This window comes from Motacilla alba, chromosome 4, assembly GCF_015832195.1.
Source record: "Motacilla alba alba isolate MOTALB_02 chromosome 4, Motacilla_alba_V1.0_pri, whole genome shotgun sequence".
NCBI lineage: Eukaryota > Metazoa > Chordata > Aves > Passeriformes > Motacillidae > Motacilla > Motacilla alba.
The window spans coordinates 8,399,141-8,419,278 of record NC_052019.1 but is presented as its reverse complement, the minus strand read 5'-3'; the positions used below and the strand labels follow the sequence as shown (position 1 = coordinate 8,419,278).

Sequence of the window (20,138 nt, the reverse complement as noted above, 5' to 3'; positions counted from 1 at the left end):
TTTTCACACAGCTGCTGACTTTGCTCAAGTGGAATGTAATTCCTCTGAATAGGAAATGTTATCTTAGCCTCATAACATCTGTGTGAGTTTGAGTTTCCATTTTACAATCTAAGAAAAATGAATGATTGGAATTGTGAATTATAAATGTTCTTAACCTAAAATTGTATTTACAGTGATGGAAACACACAAAATATATGTGGACAAACAAGAACTGAAAAAAACATCAGAGATTCTAGGGGTAAATTTTGTATTAATTTTTTTTCTTGAAAATTATATAGCAACATCTTTGTGCTTTTAGTGAGGATAACTGATTAAAAAGAAAAGGAACTTTTGTCACATTTTATGCAATAGTGTAGTGGTTTTTGTATATTGTTATAAAAAATAATTATATTTACATTTTAGGATACTTCCCTATTTATTTACACAAGTAAAAAAGATATATTTGAGTAATCAGCCTTGCCCCAGAACTAAAATTGCATTGTAAAATGCACAGGTCCTTTTGGGTTATGTTTTGTGGAGTAAAAATGGTAATGACTCTTTCTGAACCTACAGCTTTTTGTAACCATCTTCCTGAGAAGTGATAGACTTCTCTCCCTCTTTTGTGAACAATACACTCTTTAAATTAGTGTTCTTTGATAAAAATAGCTACAAGAGGATTCCATTTAGTAACATAAAATTTGACTAGATAATCATACTGGTCTGACAGATTACTAATTTATCAGAATAATTTGCATAGCTGTGTTTCTCCAGATCTCTATAGGCTTCAGTAACCTGAATTTTTTAACCACAGATGTTGGTACTTCTTACTACAGTAAATCCCCTTCCCAGATCATAAAGCAATATGAATTAAGGAGTATATAAGCCATCTACTCAACCAAATGTTGATGGCCAGCAATGATTACACAATATCAAGTACTCCATTTTAAATAAAGGTCCAAAGTTCTCATTAACCTTGGAAGCAGCAGATGTTGAAGAAAATAATAGTGCAAGCAGAATCATTTTGGTGTTGTAATTTACAGCTGCGGCTCAAAGAGCTTGAACAGGAGGCTCATGAGGCTGCTGGAGAACGATTCCTTTTGACCAGCAGCTGTCAGCTCCGAGAGGTATCATTTGTTCCACTCTTTCTACTTAAGGTGTACATTCTATAGATTTATTGATACAGGAGAACTGTAAAGCATATATATTCTTACCATTTCTGACTTAGTCTATATTCATTTTTTCTGGTTTTAATGAAGGACACATCAGTTTTTTCATAAATATTTTTCATAATATTTTCAAAAATTTTTCATAAATAAATATGAAAATATTGAATAATCTGTACTTGAATGTATGTACATAAATTATGCTCTTTTTTTAGTAAATATGTCACTGCTTCAATAGCTCAAAAATAAAGATTTTCAATTCTGTCTTCTCTTTGCTGCAGCATGCTCTATTTAACTTGTAACTTGTTTTCTGTTTAAGTTCAAGCACCCAATAATTTTCCTTTCTACTTCAACACTTGAAACATTGAAAGATTTATTGTCTTTTTCTTACTTTAGGTACTATTTGATAAGTTAAAGCTCCATACGCTGTGTGAGAAACTTCACAGAACTGAAATACAACAGCTTGTATCCACCTCAGAAGTTGTGGTGAGACAGGGAAGGATTTTAAAACCAGCTGTATGATTTAGCAAAACTTCTAAGTTTTATTCCAGTGAAATTGTGATTTTTCTAGATTTTTTTATAATGATTCTGCTTTTTTTTTTTTTGTATTGTACTATTTATGCTACAGTTACTTGTGCCAGAAAAGAAACTCGCACTGCATGGTGTGGAAAAAGCAACCAGCTGCTGAAGGTCTCCCCTGAGCCTCCTTTTCTCCAGGCTAAACATCCCCAGTTCCTTTAGTTGTTCCCTGTCAGTCTTGTGCTCCAGACCCTTTTCCAGCTCTGTTGTGCTTCTCTGGACTCGCTCCAGCACTTCAGTGTCCTTTTAGAAATGAAGGGTCCAAAGCAGAGCACAGTACTCACTGCTGAGTGCAGGGTGACAGTCACTGCCCTGGTCCTGCTGGCCACACCACTGCTGATCCAGGCCAGGTGCCATTGGCCTTCTTGGCCACCTGGGCACACCTGGCTCATGTTCAGCCACTCTCAACCAGCACCCCCAGATCCTTTTCCACGGGGCCCTTTCCAGCCACTCTGCCCCAGCCTGTGGCACTGCAGGGGTTGCTGTGACCCAGGGGCAGGACCCAGCCCTTGGCCTTGTTGAGCCTCAGCCCCTTGGGCCCACTGATCCAGCCTGTCCAGATCCCTCTGCTGAGCCTTCCTGCCCTCCAGCGCATCAACTCTTCCATCCGATTTGGTGTCATCTGCAAACTGACTGAGAGTGCTCTTGATCCCCTTGTCACATCATTAAAAAGTCATTTTGTGAAGATAATAATAGCAATGGAGAGTCTTGTTAGAAGAGAAAAAGCCTCTGTGCAGCTGCACCTGTTTCTGATTTGGTGCCACGTTTGAATTGCTCTAGTTTTTATATGAGTTAAAGTGCACAACTCGTTGCTGAACATGAACACCTTTGGGCAAGGTAGAAGGGTAATATTTATTTCTTAAGAAGGAAATTCCACTTTTCAGTCAAGTGTCTGAACTACCAAATATGATCTCCAGTAACCTCAACAGTATAACCATAAAACCCACACAGTACTCAAGGAGAAGGAGGTTTCATAGATCAGACATGTAATGGAGATTGACAGAGAGCCTTGGGAAGTGGGAGGCATTAGTGAAATAGAATTCATGTCACCTTTTTGTGGGAACATAGGATTTGTAGCTATAATCAAAGCAATGCTTTTGTGTAGTCTAGTATTCTCTTTCCAACAACTGCTGAGACTTGGTTATTTAGAGAAAGAGAAGATGAAACCTTCCAGGAGATAAATAGTAGACAATTAATCTTAAGATGTTAGTTTCTCCCTGGTAGCAAGAAAAAAACCCTTATATTTTAAATATAAATTTTAGTACAGTTGCATCTGTTTTTCATCCTGGACTATTGCAGCTCCAGGTATTTTTTGTTGTACTTAATAAATATCCCATCTCTATTTTAACAATTTAGTTATTTTTCTCACAGAATTTTTGGCAGTTTCCAATCAAAGTAATCAGAAATATACTTTATTTTATTGGTTTTTAATTTGACAGTTTGAATTTCTCCTGAAGTTTTCCTGGAACTTTTATTAAGGCATGGAGAGGAGAAATTCTCCTCTTGGTTTGTGTGTATATAAATATGTATGTGTATATGTGTATTATTCTGTCTACTTCCATCGTGCTCTTTCTTGCATTGGTGCTGTATAGCACAAAAAGCAAACAAAGGGCCATAAATAACAAACACATATCACACCCCAGTGCTTTCAAAGTTGCTGTGGAAAAGTTTTTATGTCTATGTGTCCTTTTGTCCCTGTCTGGTACAGGAATGAAAATGAAGTGGGAAGAAGTAATCTCCATCCTTCCTAATGAAGGCTTCCTTGGGCCTGGGCTGGGATTGCTTGAAGGACATCATCCTTCAGCCAGTATTTTGTCCATTCAGCTCATCAAGAAAATTTCTTCCTCCGAAATGTATCCTGTTAAAGTTTTTTTAATAATAAAACTTCAAGGAAAGTATGTCAGTAATTCACATTTTTGATTTTTCAGCTAAATAAATTGCAAGATCTTCATCCTTTGCCTAAGATAATTTTAGAATACCGCCAGGTGAGCTGTTATTTTTCCACAGAATGTAGTTGCTTTGAAGCAAACTTTAGCAAGACAAATAACAGATTCATAGTTAAATAAATAAATAAATAGGCTCTAGTGAATTTTCATCCAAATACTAATTTGAAGTCAGTATTTTTAAGACTTTTAAATTTTAATGCTTATAGTTGTTTGCTCTATGTTAGATTATAGCTAGCAAACAACTTGTACAACTTTGCAAAGACAATTGGAAAATTTCACTGTTAAATTTGTGTAGTGCTGTAAAGCATACTTAGGGCAAAATGTCTATTTTTGAATTCTGTAGAAATGCTTTGCATAAAGTGAAAGAGATAACTGTTTATGGGGAATTTTGGGATGACAAGCCTCCTGAAAATCCTAAATGATCTAGTTAGTCTACTCCCACACTTAATCATTAGGTTTTCAGTGAATGAGCTTCCAAGAATTTTAAAAAAATTTTACAAGTTTAAAAGTTTGTGGATTTGTGTTTGGTTTTGATTTTTTTTTAAAATTCGTTTGTGGTTTTTTGTGTATGTGGTTTTCATGTAATTTATTGATCTAGGGACATCAGATGTAAAATAATAAATTCCAATAATTCATTTAATTGTATCTGCAAAGTTCTGTCTTTAGGTTATAACCAAGCACGTACCTTACAGGAATAGGTTAAACTGTCAGTGAGTAAAAATCCATTATTTACTTGGATAAAACTGTCTTTAAAAAAGACAAGTCTACAAACAGGATGTATTTGAAACTTAGCATCTTTGATTTGAAATTTAGCATCTTTAATTTGAAAAATCCCTTGTTTTTATAAGTAAACATTTATCTTAAATTTTATGTATTTTAGGTTCATAAGATGAAATCAACTTATGTGGATGGACTACGAACATGCATGAAAAAGGTGGAAATATATAAAGTAGCTTGTAAAACCCTAAAAAGATGTGAAATAATTGCAGTGTTTACAGTTTAAGAACTTTTATACTTGGAAAATTTAAAAGTATTTATTTTATGTTTTTCTTGTTTTGATTGCAGTGAATTTTTATTACTGATACTTATATTAAATAAAAGATATCTGTGTGTCTTCATTCCTTTTTTTTCTCTTTTTTACTTTACTTGATTACAGGGATTCATTTCCTCCACTTGGAATCAAACAGGAACTGTGACTGGCAGACTTTCAGCCAAACATCCTGTAAGTGAGCCTTTTGGAAGATTTGCATTTTAATTGAAATGAAAAATTAATATTAGTTGTACAAAATATGTAGTATTTTTAACACAGGAAATGTTTGTTTTCATGCAAGTCTAGCAGTTGCTGTATTGTATCTAAATGGTGGACAGAAAAAGCTTATTAAATGGGTATTTTACTGTAGGACATCTGTGTTTTGGCATATTTTGTGGTATCTGTGATTAGAATTAACATTGTTACCTGATGTAGAGAAAAACTGTGAGCCACGCATGTACCTTGGATACTTCCTTGTCATGAATTCTGGTGTTCACGAAGCACTCCTTATAAAGGATCAGTGAGCCCTGAAAGTTGGTATTACAGAAAGAAAAGGAAGTTCTCTTCTTCTGGAATTTGGCTTCAGGCGTCATAGCAGTAGAGAGCTCAGGTGGCAGTGCTGGTGCTCTGGAAGTTTTGCTTATATGGCCATGACACTTGGGCTCTTTGTGCTTCCTCTTCTGTCTATAATGATCTCCATGTACATGCCTGAAATGTGTTTTATTTGACTTTCTGGACTGCTACAGGCTTGGGTTACCTTTTTTTTTTTTATTTCTTTTTTTTTTTCCACAGAGTGGCCTTTCTTGAATGTATTCTTTGATCCCATTTCTCTTGGTGTTTAGGACACCCACTAACCTTTGGTTGTAGGTCCAAGGCCTTTGTGTTCCCCTCTTGTCGCAGCCCATGGCTGTATGGATGAGAGTGCAAGAGCTGGTGTGGGACAAGATGGGGCTGCAGAGCTCCAGGGGCTCAGGGAGCAGGTGAGAGAGCAGCAGAAGAAAAGCAGTGACTGTCTATTTGGGGAAAGTTTCTGTTTGGTTGAGCCATCACCTTTTCTACCAAAGATCTGGCCTCTGGCCCTGTGGGTGACTGGGAACAGATGCAGAGATGGGGCCTGTCTCATAAAGGCTAGAGGGAATCTGTGAGACTGTTGTCCTTTTAACTTGTGCCCCAAAGTTCACTTTTCCCCAAAGTTAACTTGTGCCCAACAAGTTGTGTTGTCAGTTCCTATCCATGCAGATTTGGGTACTGCTTGTCTCTCTGCAGGACCCAGCCTTAAGCTTCACGGGTACAAATGGCATTAGGATCTTTCTGCACTCTTGGAGAAAGGCCATGGTCTTCCACAGCTCTTTGTGGAGCAGAGATTTAACCTTAACAGTTGTGAGTACTTTGCATGGAAGGGCTGGTGTGGCTCCTGGCAAGTCCTGCCTGGAATGGTGACTTTGGGTTTCTGACAGAAGCCTGTCCTGGGGGGTTCACACCCTTACCACACTGGTGACTTCCTTAGCTTTTCTTTCACCTGTCTTCACAGTTCATGCTTCATTTGCATCTTCCTACCCTCATGGTACATATTTCCATACAATTTGTCATCAAACAATTTATAGGGAGTGCTTATGCTTTTTGCTGAGTAAAAAATCAGTGTTTAGGATTCTGAATTAACAGCAAGATGGGGAAGTGTTACTGCTGCTCTCGTTTCTCATGCACCCAGATGGGAAAAAGTGAGAGGAAAAGATGATAATGAAGGTCACAGTTTGCTGAATTCTCTGATGTGATGCACAGGCATTTCCAAGTCAGAGCTGAACAGACAGCTGTCTCGAAAAACCTCATACAACACAAAGTGACCTTTGGCCCATCATAGTAAAAAGGACATGAAATCTATTTTTCTTAAAAGCTGTTTTTCTTCAAAATAATGCTGCTAAAGTTAGCATCCAGGGTTGCCTAAGGCTGGCTTTTCCTTCAAGGAAAAACATTGGCATGGCTTTTTTTGTTTTAAATGTTTATGGAACTTATACCATCTGTTTCTGAATCATTTATTGATATGGAAGATATACTGCAGTGCCCAGTCACTTTGCTAAGTGTTAAAGGATTGGGAAGATTCTTGCCAGAAATCATAAATATTGGAGATATTTTTGTGGTTACTATGATATTATGTCATATTTTAGCGGAATTTTTTTCTTAGGCAATTTATTTTTAACTGTTTTAAAATGCTTTAACAAGTGATTAAAGCAAAAGATGTGTGAATCACATTCTCTGAAAATTCAGATGGAAAAACATCCCATATTCTGCAGTGCTTCTGAGAGATGGGATTCCAAACAAAGATTTCTTTATCTTTCTTTTGTTTTGTAAAGGTGATGGTTCTATCTGCCCTCTGTCCTTTAAGGCATTTAATGGAGTCCAGGAGGGATTTACTTATGGGTTTGAGGGGAAATGACTAGACATTGGATACAGAGCAGAATTTCTTTTTCAGATAAACTCTGTCATCTTCTTACATACAGTTCCACATTTGATATATGGATGATGTATATTTTTGGCTTTATGTGGGTTTTTCTCAATAGATAAGTTTATTCCCATGAATTTTTATGACTTTTGTGTTGTAACAACTTAGAGGGGGTTTCTTAGCAGCACTTTACTTTAGTGGCTCTCCATGTGTTCATCTATTTTAGTTTAACTGTGCTCTTCATTTCATCTCATTTGGTTTCTTCCTCTACAAAATGTGTGCTGTATAAATCATGTGTTTTTCACAAATAACAATTCATGTGTTATTGATAAACAGGGACACATTTGATCTTGCAGTCTCCTGTTATTGCATTGTAGATGTCTATTTGCTACTTTTGGAAAACTTGAGTATCTGAAACCTGAAAGTAAACATAAACCCTACAAATTATTTTTTAATGTATCTATGTGCTAGTTTTTTGGGGTTTTTTTCTATGATGGATTGCTTATGAGTATTAGGGGTATTTAGTTATATTATTTGAATGTGTTATTTTCAAATAGTTTTTGTATAAATGTATTAGTCTTGTCTACATTAGGATGCTTTTTGATTATATTACTCATAGATAACTTTTCTATTATATAAATTTATGACATTCATAGAAGCTTATGTTCTCCAAACCCACCTGGAAATATCTCTTTTCAGTCTCTCATGTTTTAAAGCAGAAATAAGCCAATACACAAGTGGAAAAGCACAAACCCAATTAAGATCAAGCCCTTTTCAGAATGAAAAGAGAGAAATCCTAACTTGAGATATAAAGATTGCATAAAATTAGATGTTATAATTTGGTTTAAGATGTAAATTTCAGTGCTAGAATCAGATATTCTGTATTAAGGTTTCTTCCCTCCAGGCTTCTGCAGCAGAGAGAACTGAAATGCTGCTAATGAGTTTATGCTTCTCTGCTTCAGAAGATATTTGTATTAAATTGAAAAGCAGATAGTTGTGGGCTTCAGGGAGCATTTCCTTCCTTTTAGTAACAAAAAGTGATGCTGAAGATAAATAAATAATTTTTACCTTCTTGTAGAAAGTGGGGGAAAAAAAAGCATTCCTGCTTTTCCTCAGGAAAAATGCTTTTACAGCTTGTCCAAAAAGGCAAAGAAATAAAATAATATAACCTAACTGTTGAAGAAACATGTTAGCCTGTAATTTGGAAATCAGGAATGTAATTTGAAAGGGAAACTAATTAGGGCATATTGAGGGTTAACATGCTAAAGGAAGGATCATAAAGAACCTGAAATATTGCATATATCTCAATCTCTTCAACAGATATGAGATTTTCTGGTGGTGAATGCACAATAGAGAATTGCATGCTTGTTTATTAGAAAATGAATGTTGCAAGTAGTGTTTGGAATATGAATAATAAATTTAGCATCTAGTTTCCATTCTAAGGGGAGAGACTCCCTTGAAGTCGAGGCCCCTCTGAGCAATTGCCATCCAAAATGAGTCTGTTCTCTCAATTAACTTAGCAAACCAGTATTTCTCATTATCCATACTGGATCTGTGTTATTTCCCCTTTGGGCTGCTTTTTGGAGTGAAAAAATTTCTAATATTCTCTGAGATAAAATGGAAATGTGTTTTTGGCATAGTTTAGGGATTCTGGACAGTGTGGATGGGATGCTGCTTGTTTGTCTCCCTTTTGTAGCAGAATCCCAATAGGTTTTCCATATTGGCATCCCCACATGTGCACTCCTAGCAGGGTGGTCTGACAGAATTGTACTACCAAAGCTGTTGTGGCAGCTCCAAATTCCTTGCATTTTGTCCAAGGCCTTATTAAGGCTGCAGGCTGATGTGTGCTACTAAAAATATTCTTTCTGGTAGTCTGAAGGTTGTGGTCATAATTGGATTCCAGCAGAAACAGGATGATCTGCTAGGTGTTCCAATAGTGATGGGATTCTGCACAGTCTTGTTTTATCCCTGCCCTTCACAGCTTTTAGAAGGTTTGGCAGAGGCTGGTGCAATGTGAGGAATCAGACACCAAGTCTGGGAGCAGAGATATGCTTGCATTTTGCTTTTTTTATTTAACCCCCTCCCCAGAATGGGCCAAGGCCTTGGCTGCTTTTGAAACTGCACTGATTGGAATAAGATTTTTGTGAACTTGTTTTCATACACTATCCAATGGAGAACATTATTTACCTAAAATGAACAAATGGTATGGGCCTTACCTTTTCATTGATCTTGGAGTGTGTCTTCTATTTTTTTTTTTTAAGTATGTTTATTGGAAAGCACTGGGGATAGAGAAATGTCAGACACAATACAGGTTCATATAAAACAACTTGTCTAAAGCTTCTATAATGTCATCTAGGCTAACAAAATCAGTTTTTGGTAAGTATTCCCTAATGTGGGCTTTGCTTATAACAAGAGTGGGTTGTCTTAGCAGATATGGGAATGTGTCTGTGGTTTCTTGGGCCTTTGAATTAAAGCAATTTAATGCTATATTTTCTAATCAGTACAAACCCCTGTCACTCAGATGAGCTGATGTGCTGTTAAAGAAAGCCAGAGTGTGCTTGCTGATTGTTGTGGTTGATTGGTGTTCTCTGAGCATCTTTTGCATTCAGAACATATTTTTGTGCCATATTTCTTTTCAGTATTTTTATTCCAATACTCCTGAGTCATATGGTGGTTATTACTGCACTAATAGCACTAAAATAGTATCTCATTTTATGAGTAGAGTTATGATGTTTTTATAGTCTTTTTCGTTGTTGCTTAGTTTTTTTTAAGTGATCTTAATGAAGGCTTCAAGAAACTATATATACAGTACTGGAGACAGACATTCTCTATTTCCTCTATCTCACTCATCACAGTTGAATTTCTATGACAGAAAAATTGAACTTAAAAAATGAGTGAATGGGCATGTTGACAAGACTTTGGTCCAATTACATTTTCAGGATGAAATTTTACACTGCCTCAACATTGCAATAGAAAGTTCTTAGGTATTATTGTGACAGCTGTAGTGTGGAAAGTCTCTGTTGGTCACATTGTAACACTCATATCTGATGCTTCAGAAAATCATTGTGTTGCTTTATTACTCAAATGCAGAAACAAAGTTTATTGTTTGTTCTCTCAGCATCGGGACTACAGTGTCCTTTTCTATGATATATGCACATCTTTGGCATTCTCTGTTGTAATGCTCCTGATTTGTATAGGTTCATTTACCTCATGGTGAGTGGGTGTTTCAAATACATGGACAACGTTTTAAAGCACAATTTGGCTCAGTAAAGCTTGTAGCATCATCTGGGCTGTAATTCTTTAAAACAAGCAGTTCAATCCTGTCCTCTTCTCTTCTGTTTGGGATTATCTTTGCATGTATAATTGTTCTGTGTGTTATTTAAGGAAAGGTAATGTGCAGCTGGTATAAATCTGCTTCCTTGCAGTAATAGCATAAAAGATACTTGCATTTTGTTTGTGCAGGATAATGTAGTCTGTCCTTATTTCTTCTACAAGCTAAACATAAGCACAGAAATAAACAGAGCATTTAAAATTGGCTGCTCAAAAATGAAAGATTCTATACAACTTGGAAAAATATCAGCCACAGTATTTTTAGCACATTATGAAATATTGACTATGGAGGCTGAAATCTTCCTTCACTGTCCTTTAGTTTCTGGCAAAAGAAATTCTCAGAGAAGCTTAGATTTGTAGAAATGGGAAAAAAAATGTTCCTTTAAAATCTTCCTGTGCTTGAGAGATGACAGCGCTGCATACTTCCACTTGTTTCTTTAAAATCAGACAATAATTTATTTCAATCCAGTATGTATAAATTAAATTGTCAGCACCTGAGCATTTACTGCTACTGAGTGGGCATTGTTAAGCTTGTTGATTATATGCTGATTCATTTTATCCTTTAAATGCCCTTGCCAGTGATCTTTTGGCAATGCTCCAGGTAAAAGCCAAAGCAATGATCATGTTTTAGAAATTCATCTTAGAATACAGCTACTGCTACTGCCAGGTTATTTTTCTTTATAATATGAACGTGATTGGAGCACAGAGCTAACAAGAATCAAAATTAAAATCATCCTTGCTAAAAAGCTTGTTTTGATTCATGTAGCTTTCAATACCTTACAAATTCAAAGGTGTTTTAAAGTAAAGTAATTATAGTAATATCTGTTACTGGAAGTATTCTGTTACATGAGTTAATCTATGCATTTTGGGGTGTTTCTTATTAAATTTTATTATATCTGATGCCATGTAATCTGAGAATAGTTTAAGAGCACTATTAGCATGGAGTTTAGCTTGCAAGAAACAATTAGTGTCATTCACTGATAGTCTGTCATAGTCATTGTTCTGCTGCTGTTTATCCATTCACATTTCAACTCCTGTCTGGGCACTTCTCTTATGCCTGAGGTTGGCATGTGCAGCATCCCCTGATGTCCCCACTGGTCACAGTCACTGGACCTCTGTAAGCTCTCAGGAGTTTCATGGAGCCCATGTACTGCTGAGGCAATTTTTACTGTCCTCATCCATAAGACATAAGATTGCTGAAGATTCAGCAATGTGCATAGATACATATGTGATCCTTATATTAAATATCTCTGTGTCTGTTTGTTATTAAGTTTTCTGTTAGGACCTCTTGTGAATTGATTAAGATTTTAGAAATTCTGCCTGATGGTTTTTTTTTGGTTTTCATATGAAGCACTCCATTAGAGGGAGTTTTAGATATACACTGTAGGAACTACTCAGATCTTGAAGACTTATGTTCTGATAGGACATTTAAAATAAAAATCTCAGACACACAAGTTATGTCTTGTCTGACAAGCTCTCAAAAGGGGGAAGTGTTACTATACTTCTCTGACGGCTGAATTCCTGTTTGCCAGGACAAAATACAATCTTAACTCAATCTCAGCATAGATTTCATTATGTTTTAACATAGCAAAAGTATTTAAATAGTTTATTTTGTTATGTAGTGTTCTTCTACTGTACAATCATCTTCCAATTTGTATCTAAGAAAAAATTAAAATATCTGAGAGGTCTGACAAAAGCAGAAATGAAGAATGGTAAAAAAATGGTTTATAGGGAAGGATCAAAAGTTAGGTAGATTAAAAGGGACTTCTTGTCTTGGATGGAGCAGTTTTCACACAGTGATGATTTTCCACAGCTTTGTCATTGGCATTCCAAAGAAATTCAGGAAAATTATCTCAGTAGCTCTACATTCCTATTATATTCATCTTTTTCTGCTGGCAATTATTTTTACTTCTGTGTCAAAAATTTGCCAATTCTCTAGTTCTTCAGCAACCTTTCATAAAGCCTCAGGAATCTTTGTGCAGGGTTTTGGATATGGATGTGCTCTCCCAAGCTGGGAACAACAGTAGAAAAAAACCCACTGGTTTGTATAAAGGGCTGCTGAAGATGGACAGAATAGGACAGAGGTCATCTTGCTGTCACTCCTCTGGCCTTGCTGTCCATAGTTCTCCTGTCCCAGCATGATCATCCACTGGCTCTGACTCCAGGGAACTTACAGTTAAGGACCATTTCTGTAAAGTCAGGAACTGTCCTTTCCTCATTGGGAGCAAAGAGACATTACTTATTTAGGTTTCCTTTAACTCCTTCAACCAGCCTCCTGTTCACTGCCTTTTAAGAGGAATTCCCTGCTAACATATGCTCAGTAAATTCCTCACTGTGTGGAACAATCTTGTTTGAGATGCTCAGTTTTACCCTTTTCATAAAACAACTGTTACATCTTTTCTTTTAACACTAAATTCCTCCAGCCTTGCAAATCTTGCAATTTTTGTGCAGTTAGAGGTCTGGTGTTTGTACCTTTGGACAATATTCCCTTGACACTGTTTGCTTTAAAGCTATAATGTGCAGCTAATCTAAAATGATACAATATTTACTATCTCCAGCTGCCACTCAAGGAGTTATCCCTATGACTTAGCATTGGTTTTTTTTCACCAAAACCAAGTTCTATCTCCTTGGGGTTCATCCCAGAGTTTGATCTTCTCATTTTAATGAATATTACTGTAACAGAGCTAGTATTCTGTGTATAAGTTTCTTTCAGGAAAATGAAATTAAATAAGTAATAAAATGTGGTCAGTTTGTATATAGGAAATAAGAACAGTCTTTTTCTCTTGAAAGATGCAAAGAGCTGTGTATATACAAACTCCCTTGCTTGCTGTGCAAATGTGAAAATTTTTTACAGAACACAGATTTTACTCAAATCAGTGAGTAATTTTTTTTCTTCATTTTAAAAATAACTCATCAAAACCTTTTTCATGTGCTGCTGAATCTTTATTACCTGAGATCATTGCCAGGTCTAAATTTCAAGGAATATGGCAGAAAGATAATTAGTTGTAGGAAAGCAAGCACACTACTCTTGGAGCCTACTCTCTGAAGTAAGAAGTCACGAATTTTGGTTGCCTTTTTTCCTTCCTTGTGTTCACATTTCAAAGCTGATAAGGCTCGTGGGAATGGGATGAATAACTTTCCCCACTTGTCTGATGTCTAAAAAAACCTTGGTAATTCTTTGCTGCTGGTAAGGCAAGAGGGCAGTGCCTTACTTTCGATTAATTGTTCTCTGCTGAGAAGTGCAAACTAGTACCAAAAATGAAGGAATCCTTCTCCAGAAGTCTTTATGATTCTGTGGTTTTTGACAAGGAAAATAGATGTCCTTAATTTTCCACAAGCCACTAGATGGCGATTGCAGACAATTCAAGATTTGCTAAGGAATGCATGTACCCATCCATACCAGGCTGGCATTGCTATGGTGACTTTGTTCATTTTCCTATTTTCTGTCTTTATTGAGATGCATGCCATATTTTAAAAATTAGATCTTCAGACTGTCTTGAAATTGTGTTTCCTATAGAAATCACAGAAAACAGCTGTTTATTCCTTTAGAACTGGTAATTAATGCTAGTGTGGGCAATAATTAAATGTGGTAATTTTCCAAAAGGTTTTTTAAATTATTTTTGCTGTGTAATTTCTCATGAGTGAGTTGCCTCCAGCTTTGGAGGTGCCAGATAAATTGAGTGAGTTTGATGTTGTGAGTGCCCTCAGGACTCAGTCTTTTCATTCTGCATTGCAAAGATGCTCTTCTAGGCAGGGTGCAGTTTTCCTTGCTAGTTCTCCAATACTTTTGGCCTTTAACAATGGAGCAAGTGAAGTGTTGATGGTTGAGGGAGAAGTTGACTGAATCCGTGCTTACATTTCTTCTCAAACTGATTAAACGAGATGTGAGAGCACAATTTATCACCAGGTATGGTCCCATGTAGAACAATGAAAGACAACTGAAGAAAGAAAAAGAGTGAGAAAATTTTGAAGAAGCAAATATACTGGAGGGAACAATAAAGAATAACAAAAATTTTAAAAAAAGGCAATTAGAAATTTAAAAAAAAAGTAATTAGAAATTTGTAATGTAAAGCTTAAAGGAGTTGTCATCCACCTTGTGAGCATTGTAATGAAGTCTGGTCTTACAGACCCAAGTCTTACTTCTGCTCTAAAAGCATTACAGTGCTAGTCATCAAACAGATGCTGTGGATTTAAAAGCTTACTTTGTGTTTCATTGTGTAGAGCTGAGTTGGTGTTCAAAGAGAATAGTTGTGGCCTAATTATTCTAATAAACTTTCTGGAGAAGAAGTTGCTAAGAGAAATCACAGGAACTTTTGACTTGTAATGCTTCAGTTTTCGCTGGAGTGCTACTTTTCATGAGAGAAACTAGAATTTTGCTGTTCTGAACTTTTTTCAAATGGAAAAGAAAATCTGTGTATTTCTCAAGTATAAGGAAATAATTGGTGTCCTGAAGCAACATCTATTAGAGCTATTAAATCTTACAAGATCCCAGTCCCAGTAAATGTTATTGTTTACAAGAAATGCAACTAGCTTTTGCTATTTGTTGGCACTGGTAGCCACTGTAAAATAATAATTAATTCCTTTATTTTGCTCTGGTGTTTGGCACTGTGCCTCAGTAACAGCAGGTGGATTGGTCACCACATCAAAGGATATATTCATGGTAATTTTACTTGATCTAACTCCTTCCTTCTCTCTGTTTGGTCTAACTCCTTGGCTATTTTTTAACTTCCCTTGTGACATATCCGTCCTGTATACATTTATGAATGGATATTCTTATATTAGTAGTAAGTTTTGTCTCTTATTTTTAAGTAAAGTCTTAGAACAGTGAGAGAATTAGAATCAAATGCCCACAGAATAGTCAGCAGCCACCTCTGTGCATTCCCATTTATTTCAGTAACTACCTGTTACATTGCTTTGTTCCCCTCCCTGCAGCTTGTAGGGCTTCAGAATGACATTTTTCATGAAGCTTTAGAAATGCAGATCTGGATAATTATAGATTAGTGAGCCATTTTCCAGTTGAAAAAAAAAAGGTGCTTATATCTGTTGATGCCTTTGTATACAGACATGGATGTGTATTCTGAGAATCACTGGGGTTGACTGAGGTTACTTGTTCAAAATAACAATTTATGCTATTAATAATGCAAATGGGGAGGAGGAGTGATGTAAGGGTTAGCTGAATCCATATAAAAAACTGTAAGGGGAATCAGAGTATAAGAAATACAAACAACAACCCTACTTGATGCAGAGGAAGAAATAATTAAAATGCACCACCCGCCTCTGTGATTAGGTGAAATCTAACTACACTGTCTCCAAAGGTAATTTATCCAATATATGTCTGTATACTGTAGTCCTTGGAAAGAGCTGAAGTAATACTGGTTTTAAGCTAGGAAGGGATGAAAAGATCAGTAGCAAATGAAGATGCAGAATTTTGGATACCAGAAATAGAAAGCTCATCAGAGTTGAACTGACTGAGAAAAAAAACTCATAAAACTGGGAAACTGCTTGTTTGATTTTGATTAGGTATTGTTTCATTGATAATTCTACTCTCCATGCATATAGTGACTTTCCTTATGGATTAGAGTATCATTTATCAAGGCTTGAAGCTGTGTTTGTGAGGCTTTAGGAGACGCACCCAAAATCCGTCAGTTCTGAGGCTACTTGCCAGGACTGCTGGAGATTGTCTATTGAGGATTTGAATATCTCCAGGGGTATGGGTTTTGGAACTTCTCTGGGCAGCCTGTTCCACTGTTTGACCACTGACACAGCAGAAAAGTTTTTCTTACATTCAAATGGAATTTCTTGTAATGGTTTCTGATTGTCACCTTTTGTCCTGTCATTGGGCATCAGTGAGCAGAACCTGGATTCATCTTCTCTGCATGCTCCCATCAGGCATCCTGAGTAGAGGACAAGGATCAGTCTCTTGGCCTGCTGGTGATGCTCTTCCTGATGTAGCCCAGGATGCTGTTGGCCTTCCTGAGTACAAAGCTCATTGATGGCTCATGTTCAGCTTGTTCTTCACCATGATCCACAGGCTGTGTTCTGCAGAGCTGTGAACCCTGTGGGACCCTGACAGCCTGTGTCTCCAGATGCCTGAGGTCCCTCTAAATCACTCATCTGCCATGTCAAGCACTGCTTAGGGTTTTGGATTGCCTGCCATCTCGCTGAGGTTGCATCAGTCCTGTTATCCAGGTCACAGATGGGGCTGTTGGGCCTTATTTGCCCCTGAGCTGCTCCAGCAGTGACTGACCTCGAGCAGGTCTTTGTGCCACTCACCAAAGCCCTTTGGACCTGCGGTTCAGCTGGGTTTCAGTCCACCTCACTGTCCACTTATCTAACTTGTACTTCAGCAGCTTCTCTGAGGCTTTTATGAGTGAGTGTTTTGAAAGCCTTGCTGGAGTCAAGGTAAACAACATCTGCTGCTCTCCCTGCATCCGCAGAGCTGGTTACTGCATTGCACAAGGCTGTCCTTGGTTAAACATGATTTCCCCATTCTAAATCCATGGTGACTACCCCAGGTCATCTCTTGACTTTAATATGTTTGCAGATGCTTTCTAGGCTTACTTGTGCCATCATCTTCCTGGGAACTGAGGAGAAGCTCATTGGCCTGTAGTTTTCTGAATCTTCCTTCTTGTCCTTGTGGAAGAGTGGCAGCTGCTTTCTTCAGAAATCTCCCCTGATCATCACAGCATTCCAGACATACTGAATCTGAGATTTTGGCTTCATCTATCCTTCTATCAGTTGGAAGTTAATTTTGGATTGCAGTGTTGTTTTTATATGTTTTTAATTCTTGTTAATTATCTACTAGAATAGCTTAACCTTTTTTTTTTACCTTCACTCAGAAACAATGAAGAGAGGTATTATAATAGTTAACTTCCACAACCAGCTTTTCCACCACACTGTTTCAAGCATTCCTTCTTGTCTGTTGGAACATTTTTCAGAGAGGGAAATTTTGTTTTTCTGTAACTTCTAACAAGATGTGCATACCCTTTTCTAACAATAAGGGATATCATTCACATCTCAGATTGGATGATCTGTGAAGTTTTTGCAGAAAGACTTGAAATGTACACATAAAAACAAAACTACAGGCTGTATTATGTAGCCAAAAGTGGTGATCATGTGCCCAAGCCACATTAATTTTCCCCTTTTGACACAGTAAAACAGTCACCTGACTCAAGCAGAGGAAAACTTGTTATTTGGAAGACTCCTGTGAGATTGTCTCCTTATTTCTCTATTCATTTAAATATTTGGAGTAAATTAATCACATAAAATTTGGTCTAAATCTTAGAATACATACTGGATAGTCCACTGGAGATTCCTGTCTTTACTGTCTTTACTTTACTGTAGAGGAATTCTACACAGCTTGTTTAAACCAGCAACTTGCCTAAAATTAATTAATCTAAAATTTGTTGAGAGGGATGTGCTAAACTATTCCAAGAGCTTAAAGATGAACATTACAACTCTCATGTTTCTTGAGTTACCTCTTTTGTGAAGATCTATTCAAATTATGAGGTGTGAACTAATTTACAAGTGAAAAGACATTTTGCACTTGTTATTACTTACTGGTGTTTTCCAGAATTATTAATAGCACTTTTAAAATTGAGTTTAAAGTAGACTTTGTTCATATGCTCTCAATGTAAACAAGATAGCACATAGTGATTGACTTTTACATTGTTGATAGAGTCTGAAATACTTTTTTTTTTTAATTCATTTTGTTCAGGATTTTGAAGCTAATGAAACAAGGAAAAATATCAGTGAGAGTAACTACAAACAATTTTAACCTGTGCTGGATATTATCTACATGTCACAAGAGTAGTGTAGAGCCAAATGAAAAGCCCCTCTCCATCCTCTGTTAGAATGGTTCTATAAGTGAGAATTAAAATGTGTTTTTAATGTGTGTAAAATTAGGCTCCCACATTCATTCATGTCCAGGTACATAATAAAGGACTAAATTTCCTGAATTTCTGTGGATCTACTAGATTCCGTGGCCACTTGGACTGCATATTATTCATATGAATGAACACTAGTTCTAGCCAGCTTGTTGTTAGTGGAAATCAATAGTTACCAATGGGAGTGTTAGCTTTGTGTACAGATTAAATAACCACTTGCTTCAAAAATTGTTTTAAAATAATGCATTATCATAAGCGTTGCTACAACTGTGTTTTTAAATGTTTCTAGAAGCTAAAGAATAAAATATTCCAGTTGGCAAGTGTTTCTTCTGGGTATCGATGGACTAAGAGCAGTGTTGCTAGTTTTTACCCATGCTGTGAAAATAATCTGTATTTTGTGTGGTAGTTTCCTATCTCTCTCTGTAGGGTGCTGTGGCAGGTGTTCAACTTGAATACACTTAATTGTACATCTTTTAGGGTGGTACTAATGCTAGGAATGGTACTGTTATGGTTTGGAGGTTTTGTTCTTTTGCTTCTGCTTTAAATTTCAATAGCTTTTGCTGTCTGATTACATCCCTCTTAAGTTTAAAATAACAATTTTGAGTTGAAAATTGCATAGGAAATGATCATTCTGATTTGGAAATTATATAGCACTATTCCCACTCTCTGAACTTTCAGTATTGCATAATATTAGTATGTTCCTCTAATTGCTGAACCACTTGCAAATTAATTACATTAAATGACAAAATCAGAGCTTGATACACATATGTATTGTCATATGTTACTTTTCTAGATAAAGAGGCATAATGACACAAAGTAACAGACAGGAGTTGTCGCGTGCCTCTTTGATGCTTTACTGAATGTGTACGAACCCAGATCTTGAAAAAAAAAATCTGCTGCTGATCCTAGACCTGCATGGTGGTTGATAAAATTAGTTCTACTTTTTAACCTGGACTGATGTGCTGTAGACAATTAATAGTTCCTTATTTATTTTATCATGCATTTCAAAAAAGTAAGAATAGATACTAGAAAAAAATCCAAGATGCTGAAGAACATTCAGTTCCTTTAGCCTGAAGGCAAGATTCACATGTGTTCTTTTCTCAGAAGTAATGCAATATAACTAAAAGACACAGGTTAAAACAAGGAGAAATTTCTTTTTTATTGGATTAATAATTACCTTCTATAGTGCATCCAGAGATTAGGCTTTGAAATGGCTGCAAGTGAGAAATTGTTCTTAGAATCTTCCAATTTTCATGGAAGAGTAATATTCAAAAGTGTATACAGATGCAGAGTGTGAAGATTCCTTTGGAAGGCAAAGTGGTTAATCTTTCTTATTATATGGGAAAAACTTGTTGGCACTAGTATCACTAATGCTGGTAATAAACTGTTCCTAAATGTATTTAAAAACATAAACTTATAAACTTGCACTTACTAAGCATTTTTATTCTTCCTGTTTGTAGAACATCCAAGGTATCTCTAAACATCCAGTTACAATTACAAAGAAACAGTACATAAAAGGTAAACTGTGTTTTTTTTAGGATGAAAAGGCAGTTTTATCTAATTATTTTACTGTGTGGTATATTTTGAAGCAAGCTGATAAGTCCAGCATTAGATATCAGATGATCAATACTTTGTTATACATTAGCAATTAAAACAATTACTTTTTCTGGTTGTTCCTAAAAAATATTTGATGTTTAAGCACTGATTTAAATAGTAACAAGCTTTTAGTTTTTGGTTTTTTTTTTGTTTCCCTCACTTTTTCCAAATGAAATGATACATCTTAAATAC

The 20,138-nt window shown here is 36.2% G+C and overlaps 1 protein-coding gene across 1 annotated transcript in view; it reads left to right on the top strand.

Annotated features, from left to right (window-relative positions):
• Positions 1 to 20,138, top strand: part of POLN (DNA polymerase nu) — an 88,504-nt gene that overhangs the window by 15,424 nt on the left and 52,942 nt on the right. The window contains exons 9-15 of the mRNA XM_038135812.1: positions 174 to 238; positions 1,020 to 1,103; positions 1,539 to 1,628; positions 3,650 to 3,706; positions 4,548 to 4,601; positions 4,824 to 4,889; positions 19,811 to 19,868. Coding sequence (XP_037991740.1) covers positions 174 to 238; positions 1,020 to 1,103; positions 1,539 to 1,628; positions 3,650 to 3,706; positions 4,548 to 4,601; positions 4,824 to 4,889; positions 19,811 to 19,868 — 474 coding nt within the window. The remainder of the gene's footprint in view (positions 1 to 173; positions 239 to 1,019; positions 1,104 to 1,538; positions 1,629 to 3,649; positions 3,707 to 4,547; positions 4,602 to 4,823; positions 4,890 to 19,810; positions 19,869 to 20,138) is intronic.